Raw genomic sequence first — 20,371 nt, 5'->3', positions numbered from 1 at the left:
TAAGATTTTTAATTCATTGATTTAAGTTTTGTATTACACATAAGATACATTAGCTTTTAGTAGCATCTTTTAGCATTTTTATTCATTGTAAGTTTTTAATTTTTAATTTTCGAGGTCCTTTTTGTAAACCACTTTTTAGTGAAAAAGTTTCCTCATTAAAGATTGTCATCATCAAATGATACTTGACATTCCCTATTCCAACACCAGGGTGTGTCCTTCGATAGTAACTGGTTCAAAGGACTGACCAATGTTGACATGTTTGGGATGAATTTGCGATAGTAGTTTACCAAACCTAAAAATGATTGCAATTCTGTTCGGTTCTCAAGTTCACAAACTTCAAGGACTGCTTGAACTTTGGCTGGGGAAGGATGTATACCTTCCCGATCCAACACGAATGCAAAATATTCCACTTTAGGTTGCATAATAGCACACTTTGAAACTTTAAACTTAGCTCCACATTCTTCAAATTTCTTGAGAGTATGGTGCAAGTTCTCGATATGCTGCTCATCGTTTTGACCAGTGGCGATCAAATCATCTAATATTCCGCCAGTTTGGGTAGGGCCATCTAGCATTTTGTCAATCATCTGTTGGAATATTGCAGGTGCAGCTGCCACTCCAAATGGTAGTCTAGTGTACCGGTATAAACCTAAGTGGGTATTGATGGTGACATAGGGTTGGGACTTCTCATCCAGGACTACTTGCTGGTAGGCATGACTGAGGTCTAGCTTAGTAAATAATTCACCACCATTCAACTTTGTGAATAATTCGTCTGGTGTCGGCATAGGGTACTCTGGGACATCTAAGAAAGGGTTAATGGTGAGTTTGAAATCGCCACAAATTATCACTGTTCCATCTGGTTTAAGAACGGGAACAATTGGTGTGGCCCAATCCGAACTTTCAACCTTTTTTAATACTCCTTCTTTCACCAGGCGCTTCAGCTCCTTTTCCACCTTCTCCCTGGGTGCGTAAGGCATCGGACGAGACTTGAAATACTGAGGTGTAGCATTCTCTTTCACTTTGAGCTGAGCTGTGAATCCAGTAATGGTACCTAGTTTACCATCAAACAATTTGGGGTACTGTTGAACTACGTCTTCTAACTTGGGTCTTGGTTGGTTAGCTTGTCGAACAGCATTAATGTGGTGCCAGTTCAACTTAATCTTTGATAACCAATCTCTTCCCATGAGAGCAACACCTTTCCCATTAGTAACTATAATGGGTAGGTCAAGTTCTTGGGAGCCATACTTAACATGAACAGCAGTTTCTCCATACACTGGTATCGAATGCCCAGAATAGCTCCTTAAAGTCACGTTAGACTTTTGCAAAGGAACTGAGCCCAAATCTTTTGCCATATTTCTTCAGGGATCACAGTCACTGCAGCTCCTGTGTCCAATTCTAATTCACAGGGAACATTATTGATATTAAGCGATATCAATATTTCATCCGATTTCTTTTCTGAGGAATTTCTCACAGAAAACATTGGCCATTCATTGATATGCGTCACCGGAGTTTTCAGGATGAGAGGAGTCAGAAGCCTCACTACCAGAACCACTTCCAGTGCCTAACAACTTAATTCTTGAATCTTTTTTCTTCTTCTTTCCCTGTTTAACTTTTTGTGGCTTGGGTTTACCTTGGGTTGGGGATTTCGCAGACTTCTTCTGCAGACATTGTGGACTGATGTGCCCTTTTCGTTTGCATATGTGACACTCGCAATCTTTATGAAAACACTTATCAGGTGAATGATTTCGCCTACTACAACGAAAACATGGATCATGTACCTCCCCCTTCCGAACGGGTTTAGGCTCACTAGAAATCTCGAATATTTCCTTATCCGTCAACTCCATGCCAACGGCGATATCTACTGCTTTCTTTAGTGTTAAATCTGCTACTCATAATAATTTTCTTCGAATCGTTTGTGAGGTAATGCCACACACCAGTCTATCCCTCAATGCTTCATCGCGATATACCCCAAATTCACAAGTTTCTGCTAATTTTTGCAACTTAGCTAAAAATTCACGAATTGACTGACCTTCCACTTGATTTTACTTGTGAAATTTGTATCTTTCAGCGATGATAATTGGTTTCGGCGTCAAATGTCGGCCCATAACTTCTACAATTTCCGTGAACGATAACTCCGTCGGTTTAGTCAGCGTAGTTAAACTCTTTAACAAAGCATACATCTTCCCACCAATCGAGGTAAGTAAACTGGCTGCCTTTTTCTCGTTGGGAACATTGTTCACCACAAAGAACATCTCCAAACGCTCCACGTATGTCGACCACTCTTCCACTTTCGGGTTAAAATTCTCCATTCGTCCTAAATAACCAGCAACTGGAGCACTGAATGAAGCTGCAATCGCTCCTTCGACTTCGACCTCGGTGGTACTATCTCCCCCGGGCATGTTACTTAATCCCGTAACTCGTCGCCAAAATTTGTAGTGTTCGGAGAGACGAGAATAGAGTCAATTGCAATTTTAACTCAACTAGTTTAATGGCGGATGTACTAACAACAACAACGCACGAGGTGAGTCACGTGCTTAGCATACGTCATAACAGATACTTGTGGGATTTAGACTGCCGGTTTGGAATATGAGCTTTTGTTCAAGAGTTTTACGGCTTTCCGTGCTACCTAAGTGTAAGGAAAGACCGCAGATTGCCATATGTTGCTTAGAATGATTAGGTAAATTAAAATGTCTAGGGACTGGTTTCGATGTGTCCTTGTCATTCCTCTCCACGTCGCGAAGGTGTTCTCGGAATCGGTCACCTAGTCCTCTGCCTGTTTCGCCGATGTAAATCTTTTTGCAATAAGTGCAAGTTATGCAATAGATTACATTGGCGGAGGTGCACTTGAAGTGATCGGTGATCTTAATGGACCGTTTGGGTCCCGATATTTTCTCAGTGTTGGGAATGAAAGGACATCTTTCGCATCGAATACGAGCGCATTTAAAAGTGCCTGGTTGGTCATTAGTCTGAAAAGAACTTTTGACCAAAAAATTTCCTATGTTTTTGTCGCGTTTGAATGAAATAAGCGGAGGCTGCGAAAAGATAGTGGTTGTCTCTGGATCTTTTTTAAGTAGTTTAAAGTTTTTAAGAATGATGGATTTAACTGAGAGGTTGTGAGGGTGAAACGTGAGAGTGAATAGAATGCGGTCGGAATCTTCCTTTTGTGACGTTTGTAGTGCTGAATGTCGATCAATAAGTTGGGCGCGGTGGTAACCCGCTTGAACGACAGAATCAGGGTAACCACGTTTATGGAAAAACTGGCACATTGACTCTGATTTGTGGTGGAAATCAGAGTCATCACTACATAAACGACGAAGTCTTAGAAACTGAGAAAAAGCAATGGAATTCTTAATGTGAGATGGATGCGAAGACCGAATACAACAAGTAATTATGCGAGTCTGTAGCTTGGTAATACACACTAGTGCATAAACCGTTGCCTTCAATTGAAACTTCGATGTCTAAAAAGGATAAGGAATTGTCAGAAAATTTCTAGGTATATTTAAGAGCCGGGTGAAAAGAATTGACTGCGGTTATGAATTGAGTCAGCTCCTCCTAGTAGAGGAGGTGGCGCCGATAAAGTCGTCGATGTAGCGACTGTAGAGTTCAGGTTTGGAGCCGTTGTATTGCCTGAAAAAGTGGTGTTCGACAAAACCTACAAAAAGACTGGCATAGCTAGGTCCCATTTTGGTACCCATGGCTACACTATTGGTTTGTTTGAAAAAGTTGTCCCCGAATGAAAAACAATTGAGTGTGAGCACTAGTTCGGCTAAGCGTAGTAGTGTTTCAGATTTAGGTTCCTTAACAGTACGTTGATCAAAAAAATTTTTAAGGGCCAGAAGACCTTCGCCATTAGGAAATGACAGTGTATAGAAACGCAATATCCATTGTGAAAAGAAGTTTGTTTTGGCCAAGGAAATTAAAGTCGCGAAAAATTTGAAGTCAAAATATCATTGGCAATTGCATTAACACGTGTTTCAGTAATTGCGTCATTACCGCTTGCTGGGCCTGCGATATTTCAATTTCATAGTTCTTCATATCAACATTTGAACTGAGCCGGCATCACCTTTGAGCCCTTGGTCTCCCTTGTCCCCCCTCATCAACTTTCAAACCACGGGGTACAACAGGACTAGTGTCTCCTTTGTCTCCCTTATCGTCCTTGTCTCCCTTATCTCCTTGCAAACCTGGTGGTCCTTGTGGCCCTAGAGGCCCTTGCTCATCATCTTTGCTATTCAAATGATTATCACCATTATACCAACCCATAAGATATCTCATTATCAATCTCTTATTAAACAATGTATCATTATGTGAGAATACTTTGATAATGCCGTATAACTATTTCTTCGTGTTTCTCTCATTGATATGATACAAACAATAATAACCACATATCAGGTCTTGGAACTGTTTGCTGTTATAAACATGATTGACATCCAGACGGTCTGTCAGATAGCATAATGATTTTCTAAGGACAGTCTAAACCAAAGCTATCAAAATACTCTACCACGTCATCTTTCACATTCACTCTGACCCAATGCGTGCCTGCACCAACCTTGTCATTCAGATTAATCACATGATAACCCCTTTTAATTTTCTCCTTCAGTATCTCATCTTCTTGACAACACCTTATTAAAGTTCTTCACTTTTATGCACTTGATCCAGTTGAATAAGTTAAAGTTTGATATTGCTTTAGTTACAAAATGTCACCGAGAAGAGGGACTTCATTGAACGGACTGTTTTTCCCAACACCGATTCTTTTCCCTTTTTAGATTGGGTTCTTTTTTTTTACTAGCCTTTGTGCCTCTTCCAAGAGTTGCATCTCTCGAACTGTCAATAAATGGAGGCGGTCTCTAAGGCATCATTTGGTTATACACACGATTCTACAATCCACCGCCATCAGATGCCAATATCACAGGAGGAGGCACTTCTGTGTGATATTTTCTGCATGCCTTTTCCTGTCAGCATATTCATCAAAAGAGGGAAACCAATGCTCGCCAATATGGTTGCAATAGCACCACCTCTCTGTGTCTTCGTTGGTTTGATTTCCAGATCACCACGATCACCCTGCAATGCAGCAATTCAATGTTTTCATCATACTCTTCGACCATTTTTTTGACTGATTTCTTGGGCTTTGGCATTAATTTGGCTTTGCTCTGAGCCTTTAATTTTTCTAATTCACCATTCTGATTCATCACGAGATGAATCAACTCAGATTTTAACAATTTTTTTCAGATTCAATTTATACATATCATATAGTTCGATTATATTTTCACTCATTTTTAGAAATCAATTATTTTAACCTTTTTTCTGAAAATTTGGACTTCAAGAAATTTTCCTAAAGACCCTTCAAACTTTTTTAACCACTTCTGGACTCCATAATATATATAAGGAATATTTCTTTAAACCATTTTTCTGAAAAGTTTGGTTTGAAGAAGATTTTTACCGACCTCTGGATGAGTTGCAAGTGGAACTTTTTGAGGCCCTAAGGTTAAGTGGTCCAGAATCCCATGTGTCCTGAGGTGACTGAATATTTTTTATCCATCTCAGAAGCGCTTTATAGTCTGCTTCTGAGAGTGGTGTAAAATGTTTTGGGGCTCGCAGGAAAGTGGGCCAGAATCCCCATTTACTATACTACTGATTTGTTTGCTGTTGTTCTTGGAAAAAGGTGGATGCATAGGTAAAAAGGTAGGTAGCTGTATAAGCGGACTTCTGAGAGGGCAATGGCTTTGGCTCTATCCCTAAAATGTGCTGTACTCACGGCTTGTTAAACGTCCAAGGTTTAACCCTATGAACTGCTAAAATCACTGCTTTCAGTGAGCCATATTTCAGAAGAAAATGTTCGCATTTGATACTATGAATATTTTTGTAGGCATATGGTGGCTTGATTTTACCTATTTATTCTGTTAAGAAGACGATAACATTTCATTGTCCCACTGACCAGTTCCGTTATACACACAAAGTCAAAATTGACCTGGCTTAGATATTTTTGTTTGAATAGTCTCAACAACTCATAATGTCGGATGTTCATTCAGCTAAATTTTTAATTTTGCAGTCAAGTAAGCCAAGAGTTTGGTTTGCCCTTTTTCAAGAAAATACCTTTTTGTTATTGGTACTGACTAAACTTTTTCAGGTAATGGCCATGATCAGTGATTTGAAGGAAACTTTCATTGCTAACCTCGATAAACTTGGCTGGATGGACAATAAAACAAGAGCCTACGCCAAAGAAAAGGTACAACTGTAAACACTTTGACGAAAGACTTCCTTCCATGCTGGATGTCTACTTTCCGTCAGTGCCTTGTTCAAAAAAAGGACACGACTTTATAAAATTCTCCAGTGTTTCTAACAAATTCAAAGTTCTTATGACATTTTCTCGACTATCCTTTTAAAACTTCGTTTTCTATTTTTGTAATATACCTATATATTCATGGATACATTTAAATGGTGACCCTTATGAGATCCTCAAATCAATGGGCAGGTCAGATTTTTCTTCTCAAGAGATTTGCGAAGCAGTAGAAATTGCTAATAAGTGGAGCTGCTATTGAGTAAAAAGTCGCATTCAAGCTTTTTTTCTCTCAGTCATTGCTGTTGTCGTGATGCTAATGCTTACATTGTTTTTACAGCAATAAAAACATCCTCATTTAACCTAATGATACATCAGATTGAGAATCAAGGGTCAATATGGTGACAAATGCAGTGGAACTGTTAAGCCCCCGAAAATTTTTCTTTCGCCCCTCTGTCACAACTCCGTCGCCTATCGGCGTTACAGAAAACATCTCAAATCCAGATTCTGATGTTAAACATCTAGCTGGTAGATAAATTTCCCATTCGCTAAGTCTCGTAGCTTCTCATCTAAACAAAAAAATAAAATTGGTTAAGGTGATACCTTGTAACAACCTAATCTAATCGCTGGATAGCAATCTGAAAAACAACAAGCTAAGCGTTGCAAGTGAACTATATGATGTTACAAAAAATTTTAATCGCCGACCCAGGTATACTGACCCCGCTATCGTTCGGTCAATTCAGTAAGAACTCAGTTTGGGCTTTTCCTGAAACGATTTCACTACATAGTCATTCAAATATTAATACGTTGTCTAATACACATAACCAAAACATTATTTTGTTACCTTCAGGCTTCTGCAATCAGACAGAACATTGGGTACCCAGAATATATGAAAGATAAACGAAAACTATCAGAGAGATTCAAGGACGTAAGTACATGCGTATGCAGGTTTTTTTTTGGAGACGAGCTCTGGAAGAAATATGTTCCCTGGACTTTTCAGTTCCTCTCGGGCGGAGTATGCTACCATGAATTTGTTAAAAATGCAATTACTCCAGTTTAATTATTATGTGCCTTAGTAGTGCCTAATGAGTATCTGAACAGGTATTATCTCGTGGTTAGAATCGAGAGAGAATAAACAATAACTACCTAACACTATTCTTTGTAATGAGGCAGTGTGGCCGAGTGGTTAGAGATATCAGAAATTACATAAAAAAAATTATAACAGACTTACCGCCAACGACATGTTGCATCCGCCATCATGGATATCAGAAATCACATAACAAAGCAATTATTTGAAAATATGAGGCATTGTAAGTTTCAGGTAAAAATATAATTTAATCTTCAAGAGAGGAGGAACGCATATCAAAAAAAATTATTCCAAAAAATCAGAGTACTTAAAGTTCATTAATTTTCCTGAATGAGAACCCAATTCACATGAAGGAATAATGATTTCAATGTCTTAACTATATCTCTATAGCTTAGCAGATGATTCCTTTCCTGCTTTGTCTTTTATTTCCTCATACCCATCTTCCTCGTGCCCCAGAACATTCCTCATTAGGCATTTCCTTCTCCTCCTCCTCCTCCCTACACGATTGTTGTGTCGCCAGTTAAGAGAGTGTTAGGAGAAAGCCATCTAGTTTTGTATGGCGGATCCATGCATAACATCAAACTAGAGTACTTGTCGTTTCAAAAAAATCATGGCAGCACTACTCTCCCCGAGTGGTACCGGAAAGTCATTTTTGGGGGTCCTGGCCTACAGACTACATGGACTACTAAGCATCGTCACAAAGTGCTCATCGGGAAATATGGACTTTGTGGCATACAAAAAAAAAACTAAGAAGAAACGAAAAACCTAAATTTGACAAATATCAATATTTATAATATTTGTTCCACTGATCATGGAGATGCACATTTTCTGATTGCTCAAGGATTGCATCATATCTCGATATAATCACCTCGTGCGAAGTGATCACAGCAATTCTGAAGAGCACAATAGACGCTACTAAGTTTGGCGTAACAATTTTCAAAATAAAGATATGAAGTCTGTATTTATTGTACAAAGTGAACCTGTCCAGAGGAAACTGGCTGCTTATCTCGATACAAGTAATTGAACAACTGCAACAAAATGGTTCAGGCAACTAAACAAATTTACAGCAAAATTTGAAAGCATCTGAGCAATTATACTAAGGTAATTATTCGCCTTAGGCTCATTCAATGTTGCTGAATAATACCCTCGCCTTCACCTCAGGGATCTTTAAAAAACATTTACCGAGCCTGAGGCAAATAATCGTTAAATACAATGGAGTGTGTGCGGTCACATGACTATGACGTCAGAGAAATTTTATGGCCGCCATGTTGGAGGAGTGAAAATATCTAGCACTTGTAGCAAGCTGTTTTATTCCAAAGCGTAATTTCTCGAGCGATGCCTTCGTTTTACCTCGTCGTTGGCTGTTCTAACCACAAAAAGAAGAATCCAGGGCTTTGCTTTTGTCGGGTGCCAAAAATTGTCACCAATCAAGGAGAAGAAACCGAGATTTTGTCTACCGAAAGGCGAACTCGGTGGTTAGCTGCCATTAGTCGAGCTGACTTGACGGGGAAAATTCTAGAAAATGACCGGGTTTGCGGTATCCACTTTCATTCGGGAAAAGCAGCACAATTATGGGATCGATTAAACTGGGTTCCTAGTTTGCATCTGGGGCACGACAAGCTATAGGAATCCGACGAGCGGAAAGAACAACAACAACAAGAAAGAGCACAAATGATTACCAAGAGGAGAAAACGCGAAAGAGAACGTGAGGAGCAGGAAGCTATGCAAAGGAAATCTGTAAAGGTGAATGAGCCTGGAGAGCGAATAAGAGATATTTATATGATGAATGAAGGAGAAACTTTTGGAGAAACTGGAGGGGAAGAGAAAGTAGAGAAGGCAAGCGTTGAAAACATTGCCTCAACACAGATCGATCCAGAGGGTTACAGCCGATCGTGCAGCACTCATACGGAGGAGTGTGACTACATGTTTAGAACACAAAAAACGTGGCTGCCTCAAAAATCCACTGCTTTTGAAGAAGATTACTTTGAAGGAGATAACGAGAAAGTGCGTTTTTATGCCGGTTTGCCGTCCTTAGAGATATTAAAGAAAATTTTCTCCTTCCTGTCACCACGTGTAACCAGACGTCCTCTTCTGTTGAGTAAACTTCATGAGTTTGTCTTGGTTCTCATAAAATTGCGTCTCGGGGTACCAAGTCAAGACCTTGCATATCGCTTTAATGTGTCTAGGACAGTAGTTTCAAGAATTATTGTCAGCTGGTTGACTGTAATGGAGGTGACATTATCATCATTAATTTCCTGGCCAGATAGAGAAGAACTGCAGAGGACAATGCCAAGATGTTTTATCGATTCATTTGGACTTAAAACATGTGTTATTATTGACTGTTTCGAAGTTTTCATTGACAGATCATCGAACTTATTCGCAAGGGCCCAAAAATTTTCGAATTACAAGCACCATAACACTATTAAAGTCTTGATTGGCATAACTCCCCAGGGTACCATTTCATTCGTGAGTGAGGCATGGGGTGGCCGTACATCCGATAAATTTCTTATACAGAAATGTGGATTTTTAAAGAACTTAGTTCCTGGAGATCTTGTCCTTGCCGACCGAGGGTTTACGGTCCATGAAGAGGTGTGGTTTCGCCAAGCTGAAATCAACATCCCTGCAGTTGCAAAAGGCAAAAATCATCTAGATCCTGTAGACATTGAGAAAACTCGAAAGATTGTCAATGTCCGCATTCACGTGGAACGTGTCATTGGCGTCCATAGACAGAAGTATACAATTCTTCAAAGTACACTTCCGACTGAATTTCTTACATGCAATCAGGGGAACCAAATTCCTTTGATTGGTAGGATGGTGAGGGTGTGCTCTGCCCTGTTTAACCTTTGCCCGCCTATCGTACCTTTTGATTGAAAAGAGCAGTATTCTTGTAGATTTTTTCTTCCCATTGGCACTAATTAGTAAGTTTTAATATGTAGTTCTAGAAAACTTCCATACCTTCCCCAAGGACGGTTTAATATAGCTGGAACCCTTCCACACCATCTGGTATTTCCAGTTTTGCTTCATACATTCCCTAAACATTTTGGCTTCTGAGAGCCCTCTTGCCCCCCTCTGAATTTTCAATGATCATCGTAGGGATGGGTATGGATATTTTCTGATACCACAATAGATACTGTCATTGTTCTGGTTCCTGATTTGCACAATTGCAAATACCACAGGGTTTATTGTAACACAAGCACAAGGTGCATTCTGGACATTTATGGACAACCCCTGAGGCTCGGTCCACAAAGCAAAATTTCATCTCTCAGTCTGGAATTTTACAGCAAAGCCCTCGTACCCGATTATTAAAGAGTGAATAATAATGACGGGTGATCAGGTTTAAAATACTGCATGCAAGTGAAAATCCATTAAATACACCGAGGCCGAGCGATTAATTGTAAGTGTAGTCGGGAATGGCAGGAAATTGCTCCATTTGACCAGACTTTAAACATTTTATCAGGTGTCCATGCATTTTTGGGATGTCATACTGAATAATTTTGGGAATACTGAATAATTTAATTTAATTTTCATTCATGAAAACAAGGCTTGTAGCATAAGCTATAGAAAACACACCACAGTCAGATCTATTCATTTGTTGCTGAACAGGAACAACTGAAAATTTCCTGAACTCATTACCAAGGTCTCGTGCTTGTTCTTCAATGTCATCACAACTAACATCGTGGAAAAGGCTGTCATATAAGTTGACATGGCCCTTAGTACATCCTATTGAGCACAGGCAAACCCAGTGTGTAACAACTGAACAAACTCTCCACTAACAACATCAAAGTTTTTGCAAAGACCAAGGGTTGGCCTTTGAAATCCCTCCATGTTTGGATTAATTTTTTTTAAGCAAAGCTGCGCTTGGTGAATTGTCGCACTATCTAACCATCCACAAGGACTTGTAATGAGTGCAAAATCCCTTTCAGTTAAACTGCCAAGTGAACTTGTCTTATCAACATCTAAGTTAATAGTAGTTCCAGTTAATAAGACATCTGGGTCAGTTGTTGAGGTTTGAGAGCCCATGGATGTCGATGGCTCACTTTGAAGGGTTTCAGAATGTATGCTGGCTGGTGATGATGAACTGCTTACAGGGGTCTCTGAATTGATGCAGACAGTTTCTGATGGCCTGCTTTTAGTGTGGCAATCCTGCACCACCCCAGGTTGTTCTAGTATTATTTGGATACCGTTTGTATGACATGCGTGCCACATGAAAGAACTTCCCACTTGAGCATAGTTCATTGGGACATTTCAATAACTTTTCATGGGGTTCAGCTTTCTTTTGACACACGCAGATCTTATTCAGCTTTGCTGCCTCAGCCATGTACTGATCTTTCAAATCTGGCATTTTCTTGGATTTTGGTCTTGCAAACTGGGGTAACTTTCTACAGTATGGGTATTACCAGACTTTTGTTACTTTCAGTTTATCAATACAGAAGCAAGATGGGTGGAATATAGACACTTTGCATTCAGGATTAGCACAGGTAACTGTTTCCTCATTTATGCTTTTTCATCACCTGATGGCCAACTCTCCCTTGGACTTATCTGAGATTTTAAGTCCATATTTCTAGTGTACCAGCGACCTAAGATTTCTGGCAATACACAAATTCTCCAGAATGTCTCTAGCTTAGGGATTTGTGTCTCCCAGTGTTCAATGTCTGGTAGTAGTCTTTGCTTCACAAACTGATGCGATGTTCCATCTGTGGCTAACACAATGAAATCCAAATAAGCTCTCCCAGCAGTATGAATTTGTTGTTGAGATTGAAAGTAATAGTTATGGTCTCTTTTTAACATAAATTCATCTCCATGTTTGTCTAAACAAGAGGCTTTCATTTGCACATAACTGTCAAAGTCAAGGCCCTCGATACAGAAGGGGCACTTCACTTCTCCACAGCGCTGTCCACAACAATCACACTCACAAAGAAAATCTGGGGTTGCACGCAAAAACTGATACTTGTTGTTAATGATTATCCCACATTTGGTGACTACAAAGTTTGCATGAGTCTCTTTCATGGTTTTCTCATAAGCTGCGATAGTTAGCGCCTCGTCTTTGCATCCATTTTTAGAAGGTGCTGTACTAAACCGAAAAATATTTGGATAACATATGGTTTTGATCAAAGACTGCGATGGCTATGATGGATCTGTGTGGCTCGCTGCACTTGGAAGCATCTATCCTTCCAGCCCTTTGTCTAAAAAAGGCACTTCCTTTAGCCTGGTCAATAGTGTCCCATTCAGTTGCCTTTATTTGTTCCCCAGATAACTTTAAATCAACTTTGTAGCACTCCTGGAGTAGTTCAGGATAAGATAAATCAAGATATTTCTTTTCATACAAATCTGGGATAGCTTTGATATCCCGGGTGGTAGAAATAAATGTCTCGGAATGTGGATGGATCAAACTGAGGCAAACTGGTTTGACTCTGCACTCACTCAGTGCTTTGTAAAATTGCTGCAATTCATCCTTGGATGGTGGCTTTAATGCTGGCTTGTTCTCTGCAGGTGTGGGTTCATTGGACTGAGCTGCAGAACTTGATTTAGTGCTCGAGAAATTGACAGATGCTATTGACTTGTCAAGTTCACTTCTTATTTTCTTGGCCGACGCAAAATTAATATTCCTCACTCTCGCATACTCTACTTGTTTTACGGTAGAAGGTAAAGGCCATGTACATTTCACCTGAGTGCATGCAAGTTTTCCATTCAATCTTGTCCAGACTTCCAGATAAAAAAGAACACTCACGATATGAGAACAGCATTTTCCCAGCCCAGCCATACATCCCGCACAATGCGCTGAAACAGCAGTTCCTTCTGTGGTTGTTATGATCCAGAGCTGCCCGTGGGGGTCATTCATCCTTTTTCGAATGCCTTACTTTAGCGAGAACAACAAATTTATCTTGGATTATTTGGCCAAGAACACTTGTAACAAAACCAGAAACCATTTAATTGTAGGAAGATAGGCTTCGGAAATTCTTGAATTGATCCTTAGTGTAGAAGCTGGTCTCGAGCACAAGATATGACAAAATATTACAAGCTTCGACAGGAGGAAGGCATTCCGAAGTATATTTCTGCACTGGAACGAGCAAAGGATCACTGAGATCTTTTCGACGTACCTTTTCTTAATACTGCCTTCCAGTGAATTGGCATAAGCGGAAAACATAAGCTTGGAACCCGCAATCGCTTTGTCCGAAGACGCATATTTTTGCAATTCACTGACCGCCATCTCAAGAATCACTCCTCCAACATGGCGGCGCCTCGTTTTCGAACTTTTCTATGACGTCACGCGAACAGATTCTATACAAACAACTTATATAGCGCTTATTACAAGCTTCTAACGCTTTACAACAGGGAAGAGAAAACCGTCTAACCCATTTGTACATTTTCGTACATGTTTCCATTCAGGATCTATTGGTTTTGTTTAATAATATTGGCTGCGATGGAGTTGTCGCTCGTTGTTGCCCGTGACTTTGGACGTGGAAAAAGCTTTCTGGACCCGAGTATACAGCCAAAAATTTCAGCTAGCAAATTTGGGTTTTAATAGAACGTGTTCGAATTCCTTGAAATATCCCTGATTCAAATACTGCTCCCTGCCCCACTAGGAAGTGATAACAAACTCAAATGGTAGATGTGAATGCTGGGATACTTTGAATCGTGAACATAGTGCTGTGGTTCACATTTTTCTTGATGTGATAAGGTTGCACGATATTCAAGGCAGCCCTTTTCCTTGTCTAGGGCTAGGCATTTTCCAAAATAGTCTGGTTTCTGTTCCATCTCGTTATTCTACCTCTTTAGAGCAAAAAACTTTAGAGCAACAAACGAATCCGTCTCCGAAAACTTTTAAGCAGATAACGTAGGCAGAATAGGTGTAGAAGAACATCGAACAAGGTTATTCTATCAAAAGTAAGTTCTCCCAAATTAAGTAAGCAGCAACCTGTTGTTCTTAAAATGGTGACTTAATTGTGTAAGTAGCTAAAAAGATTGCATAGGAAATTGTTAAAACAACAGAGGTCTTCATTTGCAGTCAGTAATAGCTGATTATTACCTCCCAATGCTCTTCTCCTTTTTTAAGCATAATGTTCGATTAAGCTAATGGTAGGATACAGATAGCACCCAAAACTTTGAAACAGACACTCACAAAATGCTTACTTTCCAACAAAACGTATCTCATGTGATCACGTGGTGAAACAGACTGATGACGAGATAGAATTAGATGAGGCCTGTTGAAAAGAGAGACAAAACCAATGGAAACACTTCAATATTTGAAATCTATTTTTATGTGCACGGATTACTTTCGCTTCTTAAATTTCTCGGAATTGAGATAGAGGTCCACCGAAAGAGAAGAGTCATTTTAAATTGAATGAGAAACATACGCACACTTCTGCATCATAGCATGGAAACACTAACGAAGTCGGCGCTTTAGCTGCTGTAATACTGAAAGAGTGCAAAGACCACGTGAAATAAAACTTAGAATTTTTATTGATTGCATATTTTATTCCTACGCATCTATTAGAAAGAAAAATTCCTTGTTGTTTGACGAAAAAAAAATGCGCACATGAATATATACCCAAAACTGCAATTCAGGGACAGTGGTAAGCCCTCGACGGGCCTTTTAAGAGTTTTGCGGCCGATTCCAACGAGCACAATCAGTACAAGACTATAATGTTCGACAACCCTCTGATCATTAGGTTGAAGACGATTTTTATGGTGTTTGCTTCATGTTCTTTATGTTCTCTATTTTCGATATCCTCTTTTACTATGATTAAAATGATTATTTCAAACTGAGATCTAAAAAAAAACACCCTTTATGCCAGGATTAAATTATACCACAAATACTAGACAGAGAGATTCGTTCTGAGAGTCAACTCGTTTTGCGTTCGTGTTTTGCCTATCGTTCAGTTGACATTCAGAGACTTCCTTCCAGGTTTGATGAAATAAGAATAAAGATATGTTGCTTACAAGTTACAAATTTAACTGTATTTTATACATTTGGGGCATTCAATTGACCCAGATTGCCTCATCAAACTTGTTCAAGTTATTTTCCATCATTTCATAGTATTCAAATATTCTTTTTCTCCTCTTGTTCCAGCTGACAATGAAAAATTCCTCTTACTTCAAGAACGTGATTAGCATCCGAGCTTTTTCTGTGAAGACAATGTTAAAAGATCTTCGTAACTCTGTGGACAAAGAAAGGTAAGAGCAAATTACAAAATTCGCGAAGAGATCGGGAAGGGTGGAGAGGGGGTAAGAAAAGCAGCAGCACGTAAAACATTTTAAAATGCTATAATGCAGTCAGGGTTGTTATGGTTGACAATTTTTCCTAGCTGTCTGATAAGTTTTAATGGTTTTAGTTGCAGGTTCAATTACTAGCTATTCCTTAACATTATATGTCTTTCCAGGCATCTTTTGTTTCCTGGTAAAAATAATCCCCAACTTGCCCTCCTTTTATCAAAAGACTTTTTCAGTTTTCTAACTACTGATTTCTAGAAGGCCGTCATCGTTTTTGTACCTGAAGATGTAGGAGATCCGTAGGCAGTGAATTTCTTCGGTGGTGAGGTTGGATGTAGGACTTTCCCTTGCTAACTATCCAACCTAAACTCTTAAAACTGTAAAGTTTTCCAGGAGGAATACAGACCGCCCCTGAAACTGCACGGGATAAATTTTCCATCGGTATCGACGGCTCTCATTGCGGTCGGAATGCCAAGGAAGTCGTGGCGATTTAGATTAACCGGTCTGTGGTGAAATATGTTCTTCTTAATAAGAGTCACAAGCAATCTTAGGAGCCAGTTTGTGATTTTTTTTTAATTTGGTGGTACGCTTGAGGAATTGAGACGCTTTATATCTGCTGTGAGACAAAACTTGTTGTTTTTGACGCACACTGAAAGGGGAATACGCAGATAAATTTTCTCTGGATATCCTTCGTTGATGCCGCTCTTCAAAAATTCATTAATTCCTAGCCCTATTTTTATCCGATAAAGAAACAGTTCCTATCAAGACAATGAACATCCCATTATGGTGAAAGCCATCATTTTGTTAATCCTGTGCGAAACCTACGCCTACAAATTATGCGCAGATGGGATGTGCGATACGTTTTAAAGTAAATCGCTACGACAACCAATATTATGTCTTCTATAATTGCCGGAATGGGATCACGCCTTGTGGTAGCACAGTAGTGTACAACTTAAAAAACAAACAAACAAACCTTATTGTTATATCTACAATTATAAATAGAGTACAGACTCAGTTCGCACACAGGGTTGGCTAGTCGAGTCGAGCTGCGTGGAGAGAACGAAAAAAAAAACAAAAAACCACAACTTGAACCAGTAGTAAGCCTTTCAGCACCTATCTTAACTTAAAAACCTTGTTGTTTGTCAAGTGACCTAAAATCACGTCAGATGATCACAGTATGGTAAGCTAAAATTAATGATTCTGTTTCTACGAAATGCCCACAGCACCAGGGATCAAACGCTGAGGGCCCCGATCTCTAAACACCTTGTCTTGATTCCCAGAAACGAGGATTTACCTGGGAATTTAATAGGACCAAGAGTTTCGTCATCACCCAACGTGGTCAAAGTGTTGTTCAACGTGCATTTGATCAACGTGCTCCAATGGCAAGTCTTCGCGTTCGAATTATGCTTCATCTAGTTTAAACACCACACTAAAGCTCGTTGGAGTCACAACATGGATTTCATTCCATCTTAAATTGGGTCTTCTGCTGGAATTAATTTCTTTTTTGAAGGTTACCTTCCTTGCCTATGTTACCAAGGCGGAGACGCACCAAAAAGAAATTGAATATGACAAAGTCAAATTCGTTCTGTACCATCAGAAGTTAGTATTGAACGCTGCTTTCCCGCCTGACTACGACATGTTCTAGGTTTTTAATCAGTGGAAACGAGCGAGGAAGCGGGTGAGTGCCAAACTGCGGTTACGGTTGTCAGGGGAAGCTGACTATGCGCAAGTTTTTCCCCTGGATCCCACTGACCAAAAACCTAACAAAGTATGGCCTGACTACAGCCTTCCACGAGCGTTATCATATTTTCCAGATAATTCTATCATTATTTAAATTCCGCAAATGTGCAAAGTATTTGAGTTGTGTCGGTTTAGTATTACAATTGTAATGACTAAAGTATTACAAATGTTATAACTAAGGACCAACTGCTGCCGTTTTCTAAACTACATCCATCATCCAACTTTTACCTGTGCACCTGACGTTCTACTGAATGGCCATCCACTGTCCGAGTCATTCGAACCAGGCGCACCACAATTTCCCCGCCTATTCTCCATTCCTTGCATTTCCACCGAGACATAACATATAGATTTAGCTAAGCCTAAAAGCGGAGCTCCCAATAAGTGAAAATTTTACAATAACATTTCCTTACCTCTATTAAAATTTTTTAGCCAAAAATTAATTCAGTATAGATTAAACCCATTGACACTTACGTGTAACACGTACCTGTGTAAAGTCAAAATTTTGGAGAAACCAAGAAAGCAAACACAATGCGCAGTAAATTTTTAAAAATCATCTTTTCCAAAAAAACAAGCTCCAGTGAAAAAAGACTAATTAAAGAACTTATTTCCAACGAAAAAAGCGATAGGTGCATATTACGTTTTAACTAAAAAATCAAGATTAAAGATAAAAATCGCTAAATATTTTCGCATGTGTGCAAATGGGCATCATATTTCAAAATGGAATATGCGAGTTTGTCCGTGTGTGATGAGATCTCAAGTTCCATGGAATCTATCAATAGGAAGCACGACTAAATGGCCAAGAAATATTTCGGGACGACAGATTTATTCAAAACAGTTTTTGATTTGCAGTTTTAAGCGAAAAACGTACGAATTTCTTACGTGTACAAAGCCCACGCGGTAAAATTCATCATGCTTAGATCGTTGTTTACTTGCCTTCAAGGCCAGAAATTGCGCAGCGTTATGTTGAAAATTCCGAAAAAACTTCGATTTGACGCAAAATCTTCAATTAAACAATACGTTTTTAACACATTCTTACCCGAACATAAGATTTACCGGGCCATCGAATCGTCAAATTGTCGCTAGGCCCTGCTTGAAGTCCGAAAGTTCGGTTTTCAATTTGCGTCTATAATGCGCAACGTCTTAGAGAATCGTAGTGTCGTTGACTCGAGAGCTTATTCTGTCCCCTTTAAGACCTTGATATCCATTCTTTTCCAAGCAGAGTATTCTATAACATTGTCACTTTACATTCTGAGCTCCACAAGGTCTAACTCGATCGCAAATGAACGAAACTCTGATCTGAAAATTTTGAGGGTCGGCCGCGCGGACGCCATATTTTAAAATTTGATCATATAGTATTTTCGGGATAGCATACATGACAGAGAGCACGTACGTACGTACGCTCGGTCAGTCACTTGACAACCAAACGAAAATAGGTTGACCATATTCCATGGGAATGGGGCTCTGCTCCACGCGCGCTTCGCGCGCGTGGGATCCCCGCTAAAAACTTACTCACGAAGACGGGCATTAACGGTCTCAAGATTAACTTCAAAGTTCTCGATTGGCAAGCTTTGGTCTCATATAGCTTGCTATTAATTGAAAACGAAGTCTTGAAAACGTCCTTTTGAAGATGACTGTCATTTGGCCCCCATTTTACGCTTCTTTTCGATATTGCAGCCACAGAGACAACGTTTACTGAACATTTTTCTAGATACTTCGACTTCTAATGATCGCATGTGGTCCAATTCCTCCAGCAGAGGGCTAATGGGGAAATGCAGGACCTGGCTCTTTTTTTCTTTCTTCTTGCCTTAGCCTTGTGCATAATAAACTAGTGCAATAGGAAAACATTCACAACCAGAGTATGGGTAACAAGGCGAGATCGTCGTTTTTGATGTGTCATATAGAACTACTTTTATTCGCAATTATTGCTGGAATGCCAATGCTAAAGAGGCAACTATTTTGTTGAGGTTGAGAGAACATCATTTTAGCTTAAAATGAGCTTCTTCTTGTCGTTGTTGATAGGAAAAAGTGGTGGCTCAAAAAACAAGTATGCCGAAGAAATATCTAGCGAAAACAAAAACTGTGCACTGTAAGAACTCCATGAAAATTAGGCTGAAAGGCATGTTCTCAAATCTTCTTATTTTGGATAACACTTAATAACCGGAAAAGAAAAGAAAAAACGTCTTGTGAGGGTCTTGGGATAATATTTCTCAATCAATTTTGGAAGTTGTGACCTTGTTTCCCTTAGTGTGGCCTTTCAGCACTCCCTTCCCTTCATGGCCAATTTTATATATCAGTTAAAAATGAGCAAAGTAGGGTAACATTTTGATTAAATTCAGAAAAAAGCATGAAATACTATGAGGGTGCCGTTGAGCTTGTTAAAAGGCCTATTTCTCGATGATAAGCTTAAGGGACTAGCATCTTTTAATCACAACTTTCTATTCGATCATGCACCACTTACTTGAAAACATATCAGCATTTCTCTTTTCTCGGGGTGTTTGAAAATTGAAAACTTTTTCACATAACAATTGTCTATATATAATCACAGATAAAAAACTAAATTCTTACTTAATATGCACATCGCTTTCCGAAATCCTTGCCGATCTCCCGTTGGATGATGAATTTACGATATCTTGCATTTACTTTTATTTAGGTGGATGATTCACCCACATACGGTCAATGCCTTTTATGATAGAGTGACCAACAAAATCAGTGAGTATATGAAACTAATCGTCGATAGAAACGTCAAATACAAACAAGTAACTAATTTTGAAGCAAGAATAATCTAAGCCAAGAACTCTGATCCCCTAGTCTCCTACATTCCTTAGTCTCATACATCTGAGAAACTATCGGTTAGCTCAATAGATAGAGCGCTGGACTGTTGTGCGGGAGGTCAAGGGCTCGAGCCCCGGCCAGACTAACAATCAGGGTCTTAAAATAATTGAGAGGAATTTACTTACCTTTCGGTAGGGTTGGGGGTAGGAGACGTTAATTTCCCACACACGAGATTACTCTGTGATGGATGTCCTCCCCTGTGTGGGATGGGTGGGTTTACTGGGCCCGCA

General features: G+C 39.5%; 1 protein-coding gene across 1 annotated transcript in view; it reads left to right on the top strand.

Annotated features, from left to right (window-relative positions):
• The window catches only part of LOC111321554 (endothelin-converting enzyme homolog), an 86,171-nt gene that overhangs the window by 28,340 nt on the left and 37,460 nt on the right, over positions 1-20,371 (top strand). Inside the window, exons 9-12 of the mRNA XM_022924470.2 lie at positions 6,122-6,220; positions 7,122-7,199; positions 15,430-15,533; positions 19,960-20,018. Coding sequence (XP_022780205.2) covers positions 6,122-6,220; positions 7,122-7,199; positions 15,430-15,533; positions 19,960-20,018 — 340 coding nt within the window. The remainder of the gene's footprint in view (positions 1-6,121; positions 6,221-7,121; positions 7,200-15,429; positions 15,534-19,959; positions 20,019-20,371) is intronic.

This window comes from Stylophora pistillata, chromosome 8 (genome assembly GCF_964205215.1).
Source record: "Stylophora pistillata chromosome 8, jaStyPist1.2, whole genome shotgun sequence".
Taxonomy (NCBI): Eukaryota; Metazoa; Cnidaria; class Anthozoa; order Scleractinia; family Pocilloporidae; genus Stylophora; species Stylophora pistillata.
Note: the sequence above shows the minus strand (reverse complement) of the source record. Positions and strands in the feature narration are given on the sequence as shown.